The sequence below is a fragment of the Grampus griseus genome (assembly GCF_964374135.1).
Source record: "Grampus griseus genome assembly, chromosome: 6".
Taxonomy (NCBI): Eukaryota; Metazoa; Chordata; class Mammalia; order Artiodactyla; family Delphinidae; genus Grampus; species Grampus griseus.
In genome coordinates this window covers 11,472,209-11,489,848 of record NC_139000.1, presented here as the reverse complement: position 1 = coordinate 11,489,848, position 17,640 = coordinate 11,472,209, and the positions used below count along the sequence as shown (strand labels likewise).

Sequence of the window (17,640 nt, the reverse complement as noted above, 5' to 3'; positions counted from 1 at the left end):
TGTGTACAGCTTGATAAATTCTTGCCCACGTACTTGGCACTCAGATCAAAAGCCAGCACGTTACCAGTATCACAGAAGATCTGTCTTGTGTTCCTCAAGGCTTGATTTTAAGCTGTGTTAGGGCAGGGCTAAAATCATCTTTACCCTAGAGATAATTTAGACTACTACACCAAGGCATGGCCTCTGTGGGTCTCTAACGACTGCCTGAGTGATCAACAAGATCTTACTCTGGCCGGCTGGAGCTTGAATGGCTCCTACTCTTAGGAGCTCCCCTCTACACACGGGCAGATCAGCCTACAGAAGGTTAGTGAAGGGGACTCAATTCAGATTTTTGCTGAGTAGCTCCCTCCTATCTGGTACTCTGACCCACAAATTTAAACCACCTCTCCCTCAAACTCAGATCTCTACCCCCTTGATTCAGCAAGATGGTGTGCTTTGCTGGGGAGTCCCCTCTGGCAACAGGGTCCAGAAAATGCCTCAAGGCAGAAAGCCAGGGGGATCACAGGCCTCTTCTCAATTGCTTCCTTTCTCTCAGGGATTATATTCCTGCACTGCTTGTTGTCCAATACGTGAAAACAGCTGTTTTCATATTTGCCCAGAGTTTTATTTGTAAATGGAGGGAGGAGAAATTCAGTTCCAATTATTCCATCATGGCTAGAAACAGAACAAAGGCCTCTTTTAATAAAATTTCCAGCATGGATGCCATGTTTTGCAACATTTCATCTACCAAAATAACCCAATCCACATGTCCCTTCCATCCTTCCATCTATCTATTCAGTGGCTGCTACATCCCTCGGAAACAAAGATGAATAAAACTTGATTCCTGCCCTCAAAGAACTCACAATTAAAAGAGAAAGCCAGAAATGTGTAATAAATTATACCGCTGGATGGTAAGTATAATTTTATAAGCAATATAAGGGTTTGAGAGGACAAAAAGAAAGGTACGGTCAAATCTACTTGGAGAGGTCAGGGAAGGTTTTTACAGACTTAGGTTTAGCCTAAGTTTTGAAAAATGAGTTTCATTTTTCATTAGTGATTGACAGATGGGGTAGGACATTTGGGACAAAAGAAACTGTATGCAAAGTATAAAGTCATGAAACAACATGTAAGCTTGGGAGAACTACTAATTCCAAACACCTATAACATAGGGTTTGAAGCAGGGACAGGAAAGAGCTAAAGTTATGGGGAAAAAATGGGAGGATCCTATCATAAAGGAGGGCCCTGCATGCCATGCTAACCATCATTTGCATCCGTAATTCATCATCATTGACTACCACCTACACAGCTCATAGGATAACTGCTTTATACATATTATATTCATTACATTTAATTCACACAACCGTATATTATAAGGAAACTTATAGGCTCAGAGAGCTAAACTTAAGGCTCAGAGAGCTTACATAATTTTGCCCAAGATCACATGATTAGTAAGTGAAGAAGCCAGAATTTAAACAAAGGTCTGATTCCAAAGCCAACAAAAGAAACTTGCCTCTAATCTGTAGGCACTGGGAAGTTATAGAAGGATGTTTTTGTCTTCAGAACTTGTTGTTTGTTTTTAAAATTATATTCACTGATGAAATGGTTTTCAGTAGGAAGAAATAAAGTTAAATTTATGTTTTGGAAAGGGCTCTCTAGTACATGAGGAAGAAGGGCTGGAGTCTGAAGAACCAGTTCAGAGGCTGAGGGAAACAGTACAGGAGAGAAATAAGAGCTTGGACTAGGTGGTGTTTAGGAGGGATGGAGACAAGGATTTGGGAAAGTTTAAGAAGCAGAATCTGTCAGATGCAGTAAACAAGTAGCTCTGGCAAAAGGGGAGATTGTGAGGTCAACTGTGGACATGCTGATACACTGAAAGGACCTGGTTCTGTACCACGAGCAGAGGATGCAAAGGTGTACCGGACAAGATTTCCCCTCTCAAGGACTTGACAGCTCATGTAGCCTCAATGAAGGCAAGCACCTTTCAACACTAGATGGGGTGGACATCATCAGCGCCCCGTGCTTCAGCCCCAACAGACACTGGCTCTGCTGCCACAGGCCCAGCATCCAGATCTGGGACTTGAAGGGCAAGGTCACTGAAGATGAACTGAAGCAACGAGTTATCAGCACCAGCAGCAAGGCACGGCTGCCCCAGTGTGACTCTGGCTTCGTCTGCTGTTGGCCAGACTCTGCTTGCTGGCTACACGGACAACCTGGAACGAGTGTGGCAGGTGACCATAGACACCCACTAGAGATATATGGCAGAGCTTTAAAAATAAAAGACTGGTTTTCTGAGTTAAAAAAAAAAAATCAAATCTATGAATTCCACTGAAACACAGTAAGTACTATATGGACCATATTCCCTCCTCACTACTATCTTGGAATCTTTGATGAGTCTAAAGCCCCATTCTGGAAACAACTGCTGTGGAACATTCTCAACCCTCCACAAACCAGCTTGCAAATGGGAGGTCCTTTTCATGTGGGCTGAGAACTGTTAGGACATGGAGGGAACCAACTGTCCTCTAACTCTGGCTGTAATTATTGACAATGATTTTTATTAAGAACAAATGCAGCACCATTTATCAAACACTGACAAGTGAGCACGGTGTCAAGCACCTGATGAACACCCCCATCTCACTTACCTGCCACAACGATCTAATGACAGGCCTAGCAGTCCTCTTTTGAGGATGGGAAACTGAAGCTCAGAGAGTGAAAATAACTTGCTCAAGTTTCCTTGGTTCCCTGAGGCCACCTCACTGATCACCTGAAAGGCAACTTGGAATGCGCCATCTGCATGGGCCTTCAGTGCCCTCTCCCTGGGCTCCTCTGTGCCTGATTTCCTATTTTCTTTGTGGCCCCTGTTACGCTATACCCTGAGATATATGTGATTCACATGTCTGTTTCCCCCACTGGAATATGCTCTTTGAAGGAAAGGACTAGATCTGCTTCATCTTTGCTATTTGATGCCCAGCCCTGGCTCAGAGCACTGCATATGGGATAGTCAGTCCACTCCATGGTTTCTGAGCCATCAGTCACTCATCTTAGGCTGCCTGGGGCCCCTGGCCATTCCTTGTACTTCAAATACCCCAGGCTCACTTGCCACATTTATTCAGCACTTGCAAGGTCCATACCTAAGACACCCATGACTTAAAGGGAGAACTTTTCCACTGAAAGGGAACCGGAATAGAAAGCTCAAATTCCTTGGACCAAAAAGAACTCAAATTACAGCCCAGAGGCCCTGAGACACCAACCACGTACCCTGTCCTGACATGATCAACAGCAAACCTCATAGGGTCTGGCACTTGTATTTTTCCTACGCTGTCATCTCTCTCTGCCTCAGAGTGGGACCGTGTACACGGACTGGAGACAGCACGGGCTGGGTGTCATCCAGACTAGGCTCCAATCGCAGCTCTGCCCCCACCAGCCGTATGATCTGTGGCAAGACACGTGCTCCCTGAGGTTCTTTTCTCCCTCACCTACTCCATGGGGCTAGGATGCCAACTGAGTGAGACCCCGAATGCAGAAGGCACCTAGGGGGCAGCGGGGCTCGGGGGTCTGTGGAGCGACAGAGCTGGGTTCACTTCTTGGCTCCCCCTCTTTTTAGCTCTGTGAGGTAAAGTGAGGATAAGAGAAATACCTTCCTCAGAGTTGTGTGAAGAGTAAATGGGAAGTCAGTGATGAGTGTTTAACACATAGAAGTCAATGAATTGTAGCCACTGTTTAATTATGGCACAAAGGACACATCCTTACAGAACACAAAGGACCCCCCAAAATCTCACAGTGAGTTAAGAGCAGAGGAGTCTGAAACCCTGCTGCAAACCATTCACCAACAAGCAGCAATCTCTCCCAGACAGCTAACCCCCAAGTGCCACTGGGACTCCTGGCAGTAATGCAGGGGCAGTGGCCACCTGCCACCACGCAAGCCCAGCCGCGCATCAGCACACATGGCCAGGAACACCCACTCCTTCCAGTCTGTAAGCCAGTGTGACTTTACAGACTTTCTCGCAAGCAGAGTTTTGGAGGCCAAACCACAAACATCAGAATTGTACTTCCCAGGGAGCCCCGACCCTCCTCATCCGTATGAACAATGCGGGAGGCTGGGTCTACTTCGAACAGCCACCCACAAGGCAGCTCTGGGTGGCAACATGAGACAGGTGTGTGGTCAGATGTCAGTGTGGCAAATGTGGCAGCCAGTTGCTTTTCGCTAAATAGGCCCACCCTCTGTCTAGACCTGAGGTAACTAAGAAAGATCTAGGGCGCGTGGAGCCACATGCAGAGCGCTGGCAGTAGACACCCCGCTGCGTGGGGACAGCTGCGTTTGACGATGGCACAGGAAAAAAAACGTAGGTCTGAAGTGCCCCAAATTGCTCACACTGAAGCCCTTCCACCCGCCTTCAGTGGGGTTACCCCGGGAGGCTGTCCTGCTCTCTGGACACGGCAATGGCAATGAGGATGGCAAGACCCCCAGGCTCCACAGAAAGAGGGGCCGTCTAGACCCTGGGGTCACTTCAGATGAGGGTTATGAGAGCAAAACAAGACTAAAAAAATGAACCACCTCCCAACTTCCTTCACTGAGACAAAGGTTCCAGAGGTAACAGAAACCAACCGCAGTTCTTAGGCTACAGGAAAACCACAGCTGTATCCATCCCTTCTCCTCCCCAAAGGCATGTTCACGTCCACTGCATGAGCTCCCGGGAGTCAGAACTCAAGGGCTCATTACCCACCACGTCATTCGGGAGGCTCTGGAGGTCATCAAAGGGGGTTTCCAGGGTGTTGGTGTCCACATTCAGAATCACGACATCATCCAGGGCCATGTTTCTGACTTTCTGCAAGTAAGAAAAAAATCCAGAAGAGAAAATCATTGAAGCCCCACGAAGACACAGGCATTTCTCTGGCTTTCTCTGGGAAAGGGGAGTAGGGAAGAAAAGTGACATTTGACAAAGGTATACTGCGTGGCAGGCTCAATGCCAGGCAGTTCACATGTGTGAGGCCATTTAACTGTGACAAAAACTCTGTGAGCTTGTATGGTCATCCCCAAGTCCCAGGAGTGGAAAGGGTTTCAGAGACTAAGTTAACATGCCCTAGGTCACACAGCTAGGGGGAGAGATCTTTACACCCCAACATGATTTATTTTCCTATATTTTCAAATTAAAAAAGAAGAAGAAGAAGAAGAAGCTGAAGTCTAAACCTCTGGCTCCAGGAACTCTGATATACAGCTAGGGTCTTATGACAGCCCCATTCAACCCATCCCCTCTCATTTACCAAAGACTACTTGCCCATCTCTGTCGGCTCTTGGCATTTTGGGGTGTGGAATACGTTGTACAGCCTAGTGTTAACACATTAACATTTCTCTTTAACATTAAGTAGAAAGGTCACACTTTCAAACTGGTTCCATTTTCCATAGAAATCCAGCTAGTGAATCATGGCTCCGAGGCTCTGGCCATAACTCGTTATTCTACTGGTACAGTAGTAGGAAGGGTAAGGGAGACTTGTGCCTACTAGGTGCTCGTGTTTGGTGAGAGGATGAAGGTACAGTATGGAGAAAAGAAGAGCCCACCATCTGGGAGCAACTGTCCATCGTCTGTAGAAGTATAAGACTGTATGTAAGCTAGTTTTCAATCACACTGTTTACCCACCGCTAGAATCCATCTCTACTTCCCTCCTGCCTACCTACCACTTCCAATCTCATTCAATCCTCTTACCCCATCATATATCAAAGCTCATTTCTTTAGAGTCTAGAACCTTCATTTTGTCCTGATTAAGCAGAAAGACCCATTTGCTAATGCCCTGGAAATGGACAACAATTAAAGTGTAGTAGATGCCTACTAGTGCTTGCTCTATGTTTTACTTACTAATTCTCATTTAATTCTTATCAAATCCTGCAAAGTGCACACTATTACCTTCATGTTAGGTAACTTGAGGAAAATGAGGTTCAGAGAGGTAAGGTGAGTGGCAGAGGTAACGCAGCACCGGCCACCTCCACAGCTCATATTCTTGCACTGCACCTCAACCTCTTCGTCATCAGACACCCCCAGTGAAACTGACCTCTGCCATCCTTGTTGCTCTGAGCCCTAGCACCCCTTTGCCTGCCTGCCTCCCCGTGCTGGCCCCAGGAGCCCCCTCCCTCAGGGGCTCATCAGTTTGGTTCAGCACTGCATAATAACCAGCACCCAACAAAATGATTGGCACGGGCTTCCCTGGTGGCGCAGTGGTTGAGAGTCCGCCTGCCCATGCAGGGGACACGGGTTCGTGTCCTGGTCCGGGAAGATTCCACATGCCGCGGAGCGGCTGGGCCCATGAGCCATGGCCGCTGAGCCTGCGCGTCCGGAGCCTGTGCTCCGCAACGGGAGAGGCCACAATAGTGAGAGGCCCGCGTACCACAAAAAAAAAAGAAAAAATGATTGGCACTTGGTAAGGGCTCATTAATATCGGTTGATGTTTGTTGTCTCAAATCCCAGCCTCTAGGACAGAATTTTCGTACCTAAGTAAACATTTTGAGATTCTTCCCAGCAGGAGGGTTGGAACCATGCTGGTCAGAAGCCTCCCAGGGTTGAAATAACACTCCCAGAGGGCAGGATCCTGGAACCCTTCGGCTCAACAAGACCATGAGCCTCAAATTTCTTCTGCTGTTGACTTTTCCAGCGGCTAGTCAGTCCACAAACCTATCAATCAATTCATACATTTACTAAATGCTTCCTGTGGGCTGAGAGCCGCAGGGGAGGGACAGGTTTGCCTACTTAGAAGTTTATTCTTTCCTCCAAACCCCAAAACTGATATTAACTGACTGCTTTATTCACAGGGTAAAAAGCTATCAGCAAACAGCATTGATAACTAGTGTTTCACAAAGTACAATCCCATTTTACAGTTGACAACATTAAGCCTCATGGTGAATTGTCCAGGGCTCCTTAGCTGCCTCACTTTGCAGTCCGACAGGTTAAATACTTCGCAGTGCACGAGCAGGAAGTTACAAAACAGCCTCAACAAGAACCTTTTTCACTTACATCACACTTCAGAGCTCTCAAAGTACTTTCACACAGATTCTTTCATTTTCAACAGCAGCTGGAGGTGAGGGATCACCATTTCAGAGACGAAAAACTGAGGCTCAGAGAGGTGAAGTGGCTTGCCCAAGGTTATGTGGCTACTAACTGGCCTCTTCATCTGGAAAATCGAGAAGATAGCTGTGACTGCTCACCCCACCCCAGCCCTCTTCCCCGGGGCTGCTGTGCGAATCAGAGGTGGTGTGTGCACAGCACTGGGCACACAGTAGGCCTCACAGTCGCTATTATTATTGCTTTTATAATATACACGTCACCCACGGCCAGTCTGGAAACTGTAGCGGCAGTGGCCTAAGGGCAAAAATCCTCTGGCCCCTCTTGGTAACTGCTGGGCTCTCACTTCAAAGGCTGAGACTGGCGCTGGACACGGAATCGGAGAAGGGGCCACGAGGGGCTCCGGAACTCAGCCGGTGACTCCAGGCCTTGAGGACTGAGCTGAGGGTCGCTGCACCTCACAATCGCCAGTTTTGCCTCATCTGACCTCCAAAGAGCTCCAGAGAGCCCCAAACAGATGGGGGCAAGGGGCCCGGCCATTGGAGAGAAGCCTCGGTCTGAAAGGCCCAGAGACAGGGCTGTTGATTCTGGACCAGAATTGGGTGTTGTTTCTGCGTTCCCAGTGGGGGCCCAGTGACACAGACCAGCCCTTGTGGGCTCTCCACGGCTGGGCTGGAATGGGCTTTTGATTTCTTCCCACTCCTGGTTGGAGGACTTGCTGCTTAAGCTGTGTGGAGTGTTTACTTTTTGAACAATGGCAGCAGGCTGAAGAAGAGGAAAAAACCTGGCTCTTTCTTCTGACTTAGCAGGCCAGGGTCCCCTTAGTAACCAAAATGCCCGTGCACCAGGCTCCAGAAGGAGCTGGGTCGGCACAGTTTCCTCTCATAGGACAATGCTGCCCTCCTGGTGGTAAGGCCTCTTCCAAAGGGGCTGGCGGGGACTCAAGGGCCTTCCTGAAGCTCATGTTCCCAAGGAAAGAATCGGAGGCCAGCTTGGCCGGATGGTGCCCTATCCCTGAAAGGCTCAAGGAAACAAGAGGAATGAAGAAAGGCAAAAAACAAAACAAAGCCCCTCAAACTGGGGGATGGAGTGGGCGGTGCTGATGGAGAAGGAAACTGGGCCATTACTGGGTGACCGCATTTAACCCTGACCATGCTATGAGGGAGGTATCACCAGCTCTGTGGTAAGGAGGAGGCTCAGAGAGGTCAAAGAAACTGGTCCAAATCACACAGCTAGGGAGTGGCAGAGTTGACTTCTGAACCCAGTCTGACTCTTCTGAAGATGTCCTCAAACCCGTTGCTCAGACTTCAGAACAAGTATCTACGTAGGGCATGCAGCTACACCAGCACCCTGAGGGCTTGCTTTCTCTCACGCAAAATGACACGTCTTTTGTATCATAAAAATTACATATGTAAAAAAAAATGGGAAAGACAAAAAAGTTCAAAGAAGAAAACTGTGGTTATCCTAATCCCTCTACCTGGAGATAATGTTTTGGTGTATTTCCTTACACAACCCTCTGCCCCAATCCCTACTTTTTAAAACACAGCTGAAACAATTTGTAATGTTGCTTTCTGATTTTCTCATTTATTACAATATAAGCAATATTTCACTTCATTAAAAGCTTTGTAAAGATCATTGCTAATTGCTACAAAATGTTCCACTTCATAGAAACAAACCCAATTAAGCCCCTTTTGTTGGCTATTTCCAGTTTTTCAGAAATTATTATAAATAATGTTGTTGTGAAATCTGTAGGCATAAAGCCTTGTGCTTTAGCATGGTTTCCTAGAAGTGGAATTTCCTTTCCACTTCTTAAAGAAATGTCCCTCTCAAATCCGACTTTGAGAGAGATATCTTTACTTCCAATTATTTTAAAGTCATTTTATCCACAGCTTGTGTTTCCTACTCTAAGTGAAGAAAAATCAGCAAAGACACGAGCAGATGTCAAAATAGTCCTCCAAAAACCCTACCCAATTAAAACACTTACTAGTACCGCAGCACACCGAGACAGCTCTCCGGTAGCTCGTCCCACCAACACATTCCCTCTCTTTTTAGTTACAACATATGCCAAAGCTCCTGCCAGCTGCAAACCCTCCCCCCACCAGACTCTATAGGCTTTTTCTCAGAATGAAAAAAAAAAAAAAAATGATACTGACATGCACACCGGCTTTCCAAATGGCATTTCTTACACAGAGAAACACACAAAAATGGCATCTTCCCATAAATATTATTAATCAAAAATGTCTTTCCCTTTATACTTTGTCACGGACAGACTTAGTCTGACCTCTGCCTTTCGGGACAAGAAAGGGAAAAATCAGAATATGGGAGGTGGTCAGGGCGGCTGAATGGATACAGGTTCAATCTCATAAATTCTCCAGGTTTTCATCTGTAAAATGGGGATCACGATAGTACCCACCTCATAGAGTTGTCGTGAGGATTAGATAAGTGAATGTACGTAGAAGAGTTAGCAAGACTGCCAGGACATCCATAAGAGGCGTTCAACCAACAGCGGCTCTCTTGCCCGTCCGTCCCATCTCCCTCAATGTTTCTCGGAACCTCAGTGGAGCCTGGCTAACCTTACCCCAAAGGGCCCGAGGGAGCAGAAAGTTTGCCTTTCCCCATGGTAGCCTATGGTTTACTCCCACAACCAGAAAAATACATCAATCTAGAGTCATTAATACAGGCATTTGACTCCTTCCCTGGTCTGTGGGTTTTTTGGGGCCACCAAGACAGATCTCTGTATTCTCAGCTCCTACCTCAAGATTTGGCCCACAGCAGGCAATTTATGAATGAATGCATGAATGAACGACAAGAAGTAGAGCCTAGAGAGGAAGCCCACAGGATCCGGAAGCCAGTCTGTCTGAGTTCTCACTTAGCTCCGCCACTCACCAGCTGTGTAAACTTGGGTATTTCACTTCATTTCTCTGTGCCTCAGTTTTCTCCTCTGTATACAGTGCTTACACCTCATGCGTGTGAAGAGGATTACATGGGTTAACATTTTTAAATCATGTAGACTAGTGATTGGCACATGAGAAGCTCAAGATAAAATAAAATTTAAACAAAAATGAATGGGGCTTCCCTGGTGGCGCAGTGGTTAAAAATCTGCCTGCCAATGCAGGGGACACGGGTTCAAGCCCTGGTCCGGGAAGATCCCACATGCTGCGGAGCACCTAAGCCCGTACGCCACAGCTACTGAGCCTGCGCTCTAGAGCCCGCGAGTCACAACTACTGAAGCCCACTCGCCTAGAGCCCGTGCTCCGCAACAAGAGAAGCCACCACAATGAGAAGCCCGCGCACCGCAACGAAGAGTAGCTCCCACTCGCCGCAACTAGAGAAAGCCCGTGTGCAGCGATGAAGACCCAATGCAGCCATAAATAAAATAAATCTATTTTAAAAAACCCCAAAACACTGCAACAAAATATTTTTTTAAAAAAAAGGATGGGGCTTCCCTGGTGGCGCAGTGGTTGAGAGTCCACCTGCCGATGCAGGGGACATGGGTTTGTGCCCCAGTCTGGGAAGATCCCACATGCCGTGGAGTGGCTGGGCTCGTGAGCCATGGCCGCTGAGCCTGCGCGTCTGGAGCCTGTGCTCCGCAACGGGAGAGGCCACAACAGTGAGAGGCCCGCATACCGCAAAAAAAAAAAAAAAAAAAAAAAAAAAAGAATGGTCTTTTGAGGGTGATGGAAATATTCTATATCATTATTGGTAATGGTTTCATGAATGTATAAAACTCAAAATTCATTGAATCGTACACTTTAAATGGATGGTTTGCTGTGTATAAATTACAGCACAATGAGTTGATAAACATATTAGCGTTATGTCCAGAACACAGAATAAAGTCATAACAGACAGTGAAAAATAACAATGCATGAATGATGGTGACCAAATGCCACACGACAAGGTAATTCTTCCCTGAACCATCACCAATGTAAATTCTGATTTGCAGCTGTGTTTGGCTCCCTGCTTCCTTCCTTTTTTGTCTAGCCTAAGGTTTTTTAAACTTTTTTTCTACTCATACCCTTCTAGGATAAATATAGAACCCAATGCCCATGATATACATCCCTATGTAAAAGTGGGGTCCACTTGAGGATCACTATGCCTTCGGTGTATCTTCTCGAGTCAAGAAGATTCTACTGAACCTTACTTTCTAAAGTTGGTTGTATGAAAACAATGGGTCCCCTCAACTCCTGTGCTAAAATATAAAGTATCAGCTGTACCTTTTCAAACCACACCAGTCCTCTGCACAGATGGGGCTCACCCTGCCTATCTAGGGAGGGGATTGGGCAGCTAGTGACAAAAGACAGGATTTAGAACCAGGTCATAAAATGAAGAGCAAGGACTCGTGCTGGTGATGCAATCCAGGGGATCCAAAGAATGGTCAGAAGCATGTGCTGTCTCCCTGGCTGAGGAAGCCGGGGGCTGGAGGTGAAGGAAAGAAGCTGGTGCTGGACCTTGAGGAGCAGAGGCCCAGATCCACCTCCGCTGCCTCAGCTGAGAATGGGGGTCCTTATCTTGTATGGGAGTTGTTGGGGGGGGGTGTCAGTGAGGTGGCATGCATGGAATAAATGAGCCAGCACACGGTGAATCTCTTCTGTTGTCCTTTCACCAGGACCATCGTGAGGGCAGAGCTATGTCTTATTTGTCGCTGCATCCCTAGTGCCCAGCACAGTGCCTGACACAGGGCAAATGCTCATTAATTGGAGAATGAATTAAATATTGTGGCCTCTCACTCTACTGGGAGGCAGGCCTGGCACAGATGTCAATGTGAGCCCACATGGACAATGTAAGCCCAATGTAAAAGTCTGCACAAGGAAGTGTGATGGGAGTAACAATAATAATGACAATGACAATAATCACATAAAATTATCATGATTAACGTGTGTAGAATTAATTCACAGTTGACATAGAAAGTAAGATAGGCATTACCATGGTAGCTTAAGACGTGGGTTCTGGAATGAGACAGCCAGATTCAAGCCTTGCCTCAGCCACAGAGTATCCTTCAGTTAGTTCTTCACTTTTGAGCCTCAGTTTTCTCATCTATAAAATGGGGATAATACTACCTACCGTCCAGCTGTGTTTGGAGGTTTAAGCAGGATAATACATGTAAAGAATTTAACACAGTACCTCATTGCAGTAAGTACAATGAATGGGAGGCTCTGAAAAGCGAGTTTCTATCCTTGCGATTTGAAAGTAGGATTAGAGTTCCAAGACTATACGAATTTGAACAACTGATTTTCAGACTAAAGGCAAAGGCTAATGACTCCACTATTATGATTCTGTGCCACTGAAAACTACCACCAACCTATTGTTTTTTCCTGGCTATGTCTCAGGGACATGAGCATATTCTCTGGAGCCAGACTGCCCGAGTCCGAATCCCAACTCCGCCAGTTATAATTGTGTTACCTTGGGCAAACCCTTTAACCTCTTTGTGCCTCAGTTTCTGCATGTGTCTGATGAGATTAAAATAGTACTGACACCCAGGATAATGGTTACTCTTGGGTCAGAGGGAGAATGACTACAAGGAGGCACAAGAGGGGCTTCTGGGGGCTGGTAACGTTTTGTTTCTTGATCTGGTGGTGGTTACATGGCATGCCTGCCTTGTAAAAACTCACCCTGCTCTATACTTTGGATGAGTGTACGCTTCCCATAAATCTCATACTTCAGTGAAATGTTTAGGAAAAGCAAATAATGTAGATTTCACTGGATTGTTATGGTGGTTAAATGAGTTAATATACGTATAGTACTTAGAATAGTGTCTGGCATATAATAAGCACTGGGTATTGACTATTATTATTATGAAAACAACACAGCAATAATTCTATGGATAAAAAGGATTCAATCTAGAATATATCTGTCAGAAAATTTGTTTGCAAAGGTAGACCCTTCCCGGACACCTATTGCTTCTCCAATCAGTCCTGTCCCCTTCTCCAGTTGAGGAGCAAAGCAGCAATATTATTGGGTACCTTCCGAGGGACATTTGCAGTCCTGAGTCAGCCTGCTTTGGGAGAGCAGCAGAACTGAGTAGGAGTCAGATTGGGCTTTGAGTTTTATCTTCTTTAATGCCTACTTACAGGACCCAGGGCAGGTTATTTAAACACAGTTGAACCTCAGTTTCTTCCTCTATAAAATGGGGCTATGACCACGTGCTACATAGGGTTGTGACAGGATTAAGTAAAAAGAAAAAAAAATGGAAAAATTCATTTTATACCTATGTGGCCATGTTCCCATCTGCCCAGGGTACTGGTCTTGGCTACAGGCAGGACTGTGCTCAGTCAGGGAGACAGCACATGCTCCTGACCATTCTTTGGATCCCCTGGATTACATCACCAGCACAAATCCTTGCTCTTCATTTTATACAGGCAGGCCTTCTCCTTGCTGGAGTGACCCCTGAGGCCTGTAAGGAGTCTCCTCTCCTATGGCCACGCCAGCACCTAAGGCAGCACCTCTGACACCAGCATCTAGACCACCAAGCAAAGGGCACGGGTCTACAATGACTTCCTGCAAAGACACTTTGCTTCAAGAGGATGCATCATCCTCTTAAATCAGAGCATTACGAAGTCCACAGAGTGCTTTGCTTTGGCTCAGAGAAAGTCCAGTGTTTGTTTCTCTCTGAAAAAGGCACAGTAATATGGCTCCTGGCATTACAGTTTATGTCTCACTTAAGTATGACTTCTTGGCAGGTTTTTTTTTTTTTTTTAAAGTTTTGAAAGGTAGGGAATATGGTTAAAACAAAACCAAAAATTACATCTTCATAGTTCGTCCATTTAAACTTTACCCTAAACGACTATTGCTGGCCTTCACACAGTCTCCTCTTAGGCTGCCTATACTCCTGGTTACGTGTGGACTGAGGCACAGCTAACTTCCCAGGGGCCTGCACGGCCCGGAACTGTGTTACACGCTCCGCATCCATCACGTGCCTGACGCCCACAGTAAGAAAATGAGAGCTGCTAGCTGATGTGCTCCTCCCGCGGCCCAGCCCTTACATGCCGTACCATTTAACGCAATCCTCACGACACCCTTGTGAAGAGACAAGGAAATGCAGGGGCAGAGAGGTGAAGTAACTTGTCCAAAGTCCTATGGCCTAGCAGCAGTGGAGCCATAGCAGTTGAACCCAGATGGACACCAAGAACTCTGTAGTATCCAATGCACCTTACTAACTGCTCTGACACGTTGTTTCCATCACAAACATACTGAGCAACTGTAATTTAATAGATGTTTGTCAGGGACACACCAAGTGGCTTGATGGTTGGTCCGGACTCCATTAAAATACTCAAGGGAGAGGGTTTCCTATGGAATACTGTACCCATTGGATGGATGAGGACACTGAGGCTAAAGAGATTAAACAGATTGCCCATGTTCTCACATGCTTGTGAGAGAAAGGATTTGAATCTGGGTTCTCCATGCCAACGTTCTTTCTTTCCACTATACAGCCCACATCAAATGTACTCAAATGCATGCGCATGTATATGAGAACATAACAAAGAACAGCACGGGGAGCTGCTGGCCTCCTAGGAGGAAGGGAAAGAGAAATCAGAAGGAAAGTGGAAAGGACAAGAAGAGGAAAGGCAAATATGCAGGTAGTCTAAACTCTCTATTCCCTCCTGAAATCTCAGATACACACAGAGGGAAGAGTGACATTTTCCTTCCCCTCCTCTGGCCCCAAAGGTCACTGAGCTGCCAAGCAGTTGATAAACGTAGTGGCTTTTCTTTGGAGCCAGGAGTCACTGATTTGCTCCTTCCTGCTCTGCAAAATTAAAAATCTAAGCCTGACAGTTCAGAGGACCCCTGAAAACACTGCTGGAATTTCCCAGTGTGCTTTAAACAGAAACAGAAGCTTGGCAGGGGAGGGAAGTGGTGTAAGCACCTCACAGGTCAGGCCAAATCCACTCCTCACAAGGTAGTAAGCACTGACTCTCATTAACAAGTCCAGAGATTTTCAACCCAGGTCAGCAAAGGGGCTATTTCTTCAGTAGTGCTTTCCCTCCTTTCCTGACCATCCATCCATTGGACATTCATTCATTCACCCATTTAGTTAGTCATGTCAAACTGATGGATGACTAAAACATGATCTCTAAACTCAAGGGGCTCCCGGTCCACTTGTGTGTGTGGGAGTGTGGGTAGGGCGGGGTGGGGTAAATTATAATCAATAAGAAATTATAAATCAATAAATTATAATCAATAAGAAAAGGCATAGTCATATGGAGTGGAAAAGATCTCAATCTGGTGGAACATCTCCATTCACACAGAGCTTGCCCAGCTGCCTCCTCAGGATGGTCATGGCCCAGAGCTGCAGAGTCCCAAGGTTGGTGTCCTGGCTCACTCACTTACTAGCCAGGTAGCTTTAGGCAAGGCCCTTTGCCTCCTCTAGCATCAGTTTCCTTCTCTGTGAGACTGGGTCTTGATCCCCACCTTCAGGACTGTTGAGAAGATTAAAAGGAGTTACGGTAGGACACGTGCTTCCTAAAGGGCCAGCCACAGGGCAGAAGCTCAGTCAGTGCCAGCCAGCCTCCGTCTGAGATTTTGGTTCTGCCAGCTCTGCCAGCTCTGGGGCTCACTCTACACGTCCACCCAACACAGCACCACCATCCACTCTGGCCTCCACTCTGGCCCCCAAAATGGAGGGGTGAGCCCATGTGCACGCCTGACACTGCTGGGGTTTTGCCCCAAATTGAAACACCCTTCCTACTGCTAGAGAGTCAGTTTCCACATGTGTAAAAAGAGGACAAGGAAGGTGTCAACACCTTTCACCACTGCTGCAAAATGCAAACGAGAGATGAGGTGGCAGAGCACTTGGTAAGATGTGAAGATGGCCCAGACATGGATCACCATGATTATCTCCATCCTGCAAAAGCCTGCTCTTCTACGAAACCTTCCTGACTATTCCTGCTCCCACAGCAAGTGGCCTTCTTTGGTCCTAAGCAAGTACAGTGGGCAACACATACTTGGATCCTCAATTAACACCTGATTAGTGATGTTTCTAACTGTCTCATGTGTACCTGTCACTCTTCCCTTAAAGTAACTGGGTTAACCATTCTATATTTACATACACTGCAGTAACACTCACCACTGTCATCTATAAAATATCGAGTTTGAAAACACTATATTTTTAAATACCTGATTTCATCTGATCCTCATGGAATAGGCGTTATTATTCTCATTTCACAGAAGAGAAAAATGAAGCTCTTGTTCCAGGTCCAGAGTAATAACAGAGCCAGGACCTGAGCGTTGGACTGCCACTCCCCAGAGCCTGGGCCCCTTCTCTCTGTGGAGCCCCGTCTACATTCCTGGTTTAGCAAATACTGAGGACAGTGACCAGATCACATATTTCTTTTGTAACCTCCATACACAGACTTATCATAGGCTAGATATATAATAACAAAAAGACCCTAAAGGCAGGGTCTTATTATTATTATTTGTACACACTAAAATATTTCACACAACAAAATAATTGGGTTTGAATCCTGGTCCTGCTAATTATTAGCTGTGTGACTTTGGACAAGTTACTTAACCTTTCTGTGCCCAAATTTCATCATCTGTAAAGCAAAGCCACCACTTCTATAGCACAGACTTGTTGTGAAAATTAAATGATGAGTGTAGTGCGTCCAGCAGTATTTCAAAAATAGTATCCATCCAATTTGAAATGACGAAACTTGAATTTAAGAGTTTCACTTGGGGTTTAAGGGGATGTTGATTCCCTAGTCCCAAAATGGTTTGGAGTCACCCTCTCATAAAATAGGGCCTTCCTTCCTCCCCCACAACTGCCACTTGCCATCATTCATTCATCACAAGCACAGCAAACCTGGACTCCCATCTCCACCTGCCTTTTATTTGAAATGTCAACTTTTAAAGAGTGGAGAGGTTGGAAACCCAATTTAACAAGCATGCTGAAACATTGTTTATTGCCCCCATAAACATGGCTTAGTGAGAATTACGGACTTAATCAGAGTGAACTTATCTCCCAGTGAAAAGGAACACTTTAAATTTCAGAAATGGCACCTTCACTGTGAAAATCTCTTAACTTTTCAAACAAACTACAGGGGGTCTTAAACATATGGGCAGTAAAGGGGCAGCCGTTACTGTGATTTGTCTTGCCCGAGAGCCAAGGAGCCCTAAAGGTCCATAACAACTTTAAGATCTAGGAAAAATATTTGGAAAATCATATTCAGGAGACATGTCTCTCAAAACACCTGAAAGGTCTGCTGAGTGGGAAGTAATATCTGTATAGTTGCTTGGGGCTGCCTAAAAGAAAGGACCCTGTGGTCATTAGAACAGGGCCTGTTTAATAAGCAGCAGCACTGGGAAAGCTCACCTCTCATCCTGTTTGTACGATTAAGCATTTAGCAATAGGCAATATTTGGGGACCAGCTTTTCAGAAGAGAGGTGCTACATAAATCCCAAAGGCTGCTAAACAGTTTGTGTGATTTTTTTTTTCTTTTTAAAAAACATGAGGATGAGGTCCTAGGAACCCCAACTTCCTAATTTGAGGGAGGCTTCATTAAGGCTGCTCTGATCCTTCCAGGAAAGGTTTTCATAAAGATGCCCCATTTTGCAGAGAATGTATCAGCCTGGCTGCCAGAGGCAGGAAAGGCAATAGATATAAAATTTTATTATTTCAATG

The 17,640-nt window shown here is 46.0% G+C and overlaps 1 protein-coding gene across 1 annotated transcript in view; it reads right to left on the bottom strand.

Moving 5' to 3' along the window:
- Positions 1 to 17,640, bottom strand: part of DENND1A (DENN domain containing 1A) — a 293,403-nt gene that overhangs the window by 177,676 nt on the left and 98,087 nt on the right. The window contains exon 8 of the mRNA XM_082656160.1: positions 4,701 to 4,802. Within this exon, the coding sequence (XP_082512286.1) occupies positions 4,701 to 4,802 (102 nt within the window). The remainder of the gene's footprint in view (positions 1 to 4,700; positions 4,803 to 17,640) is intronic.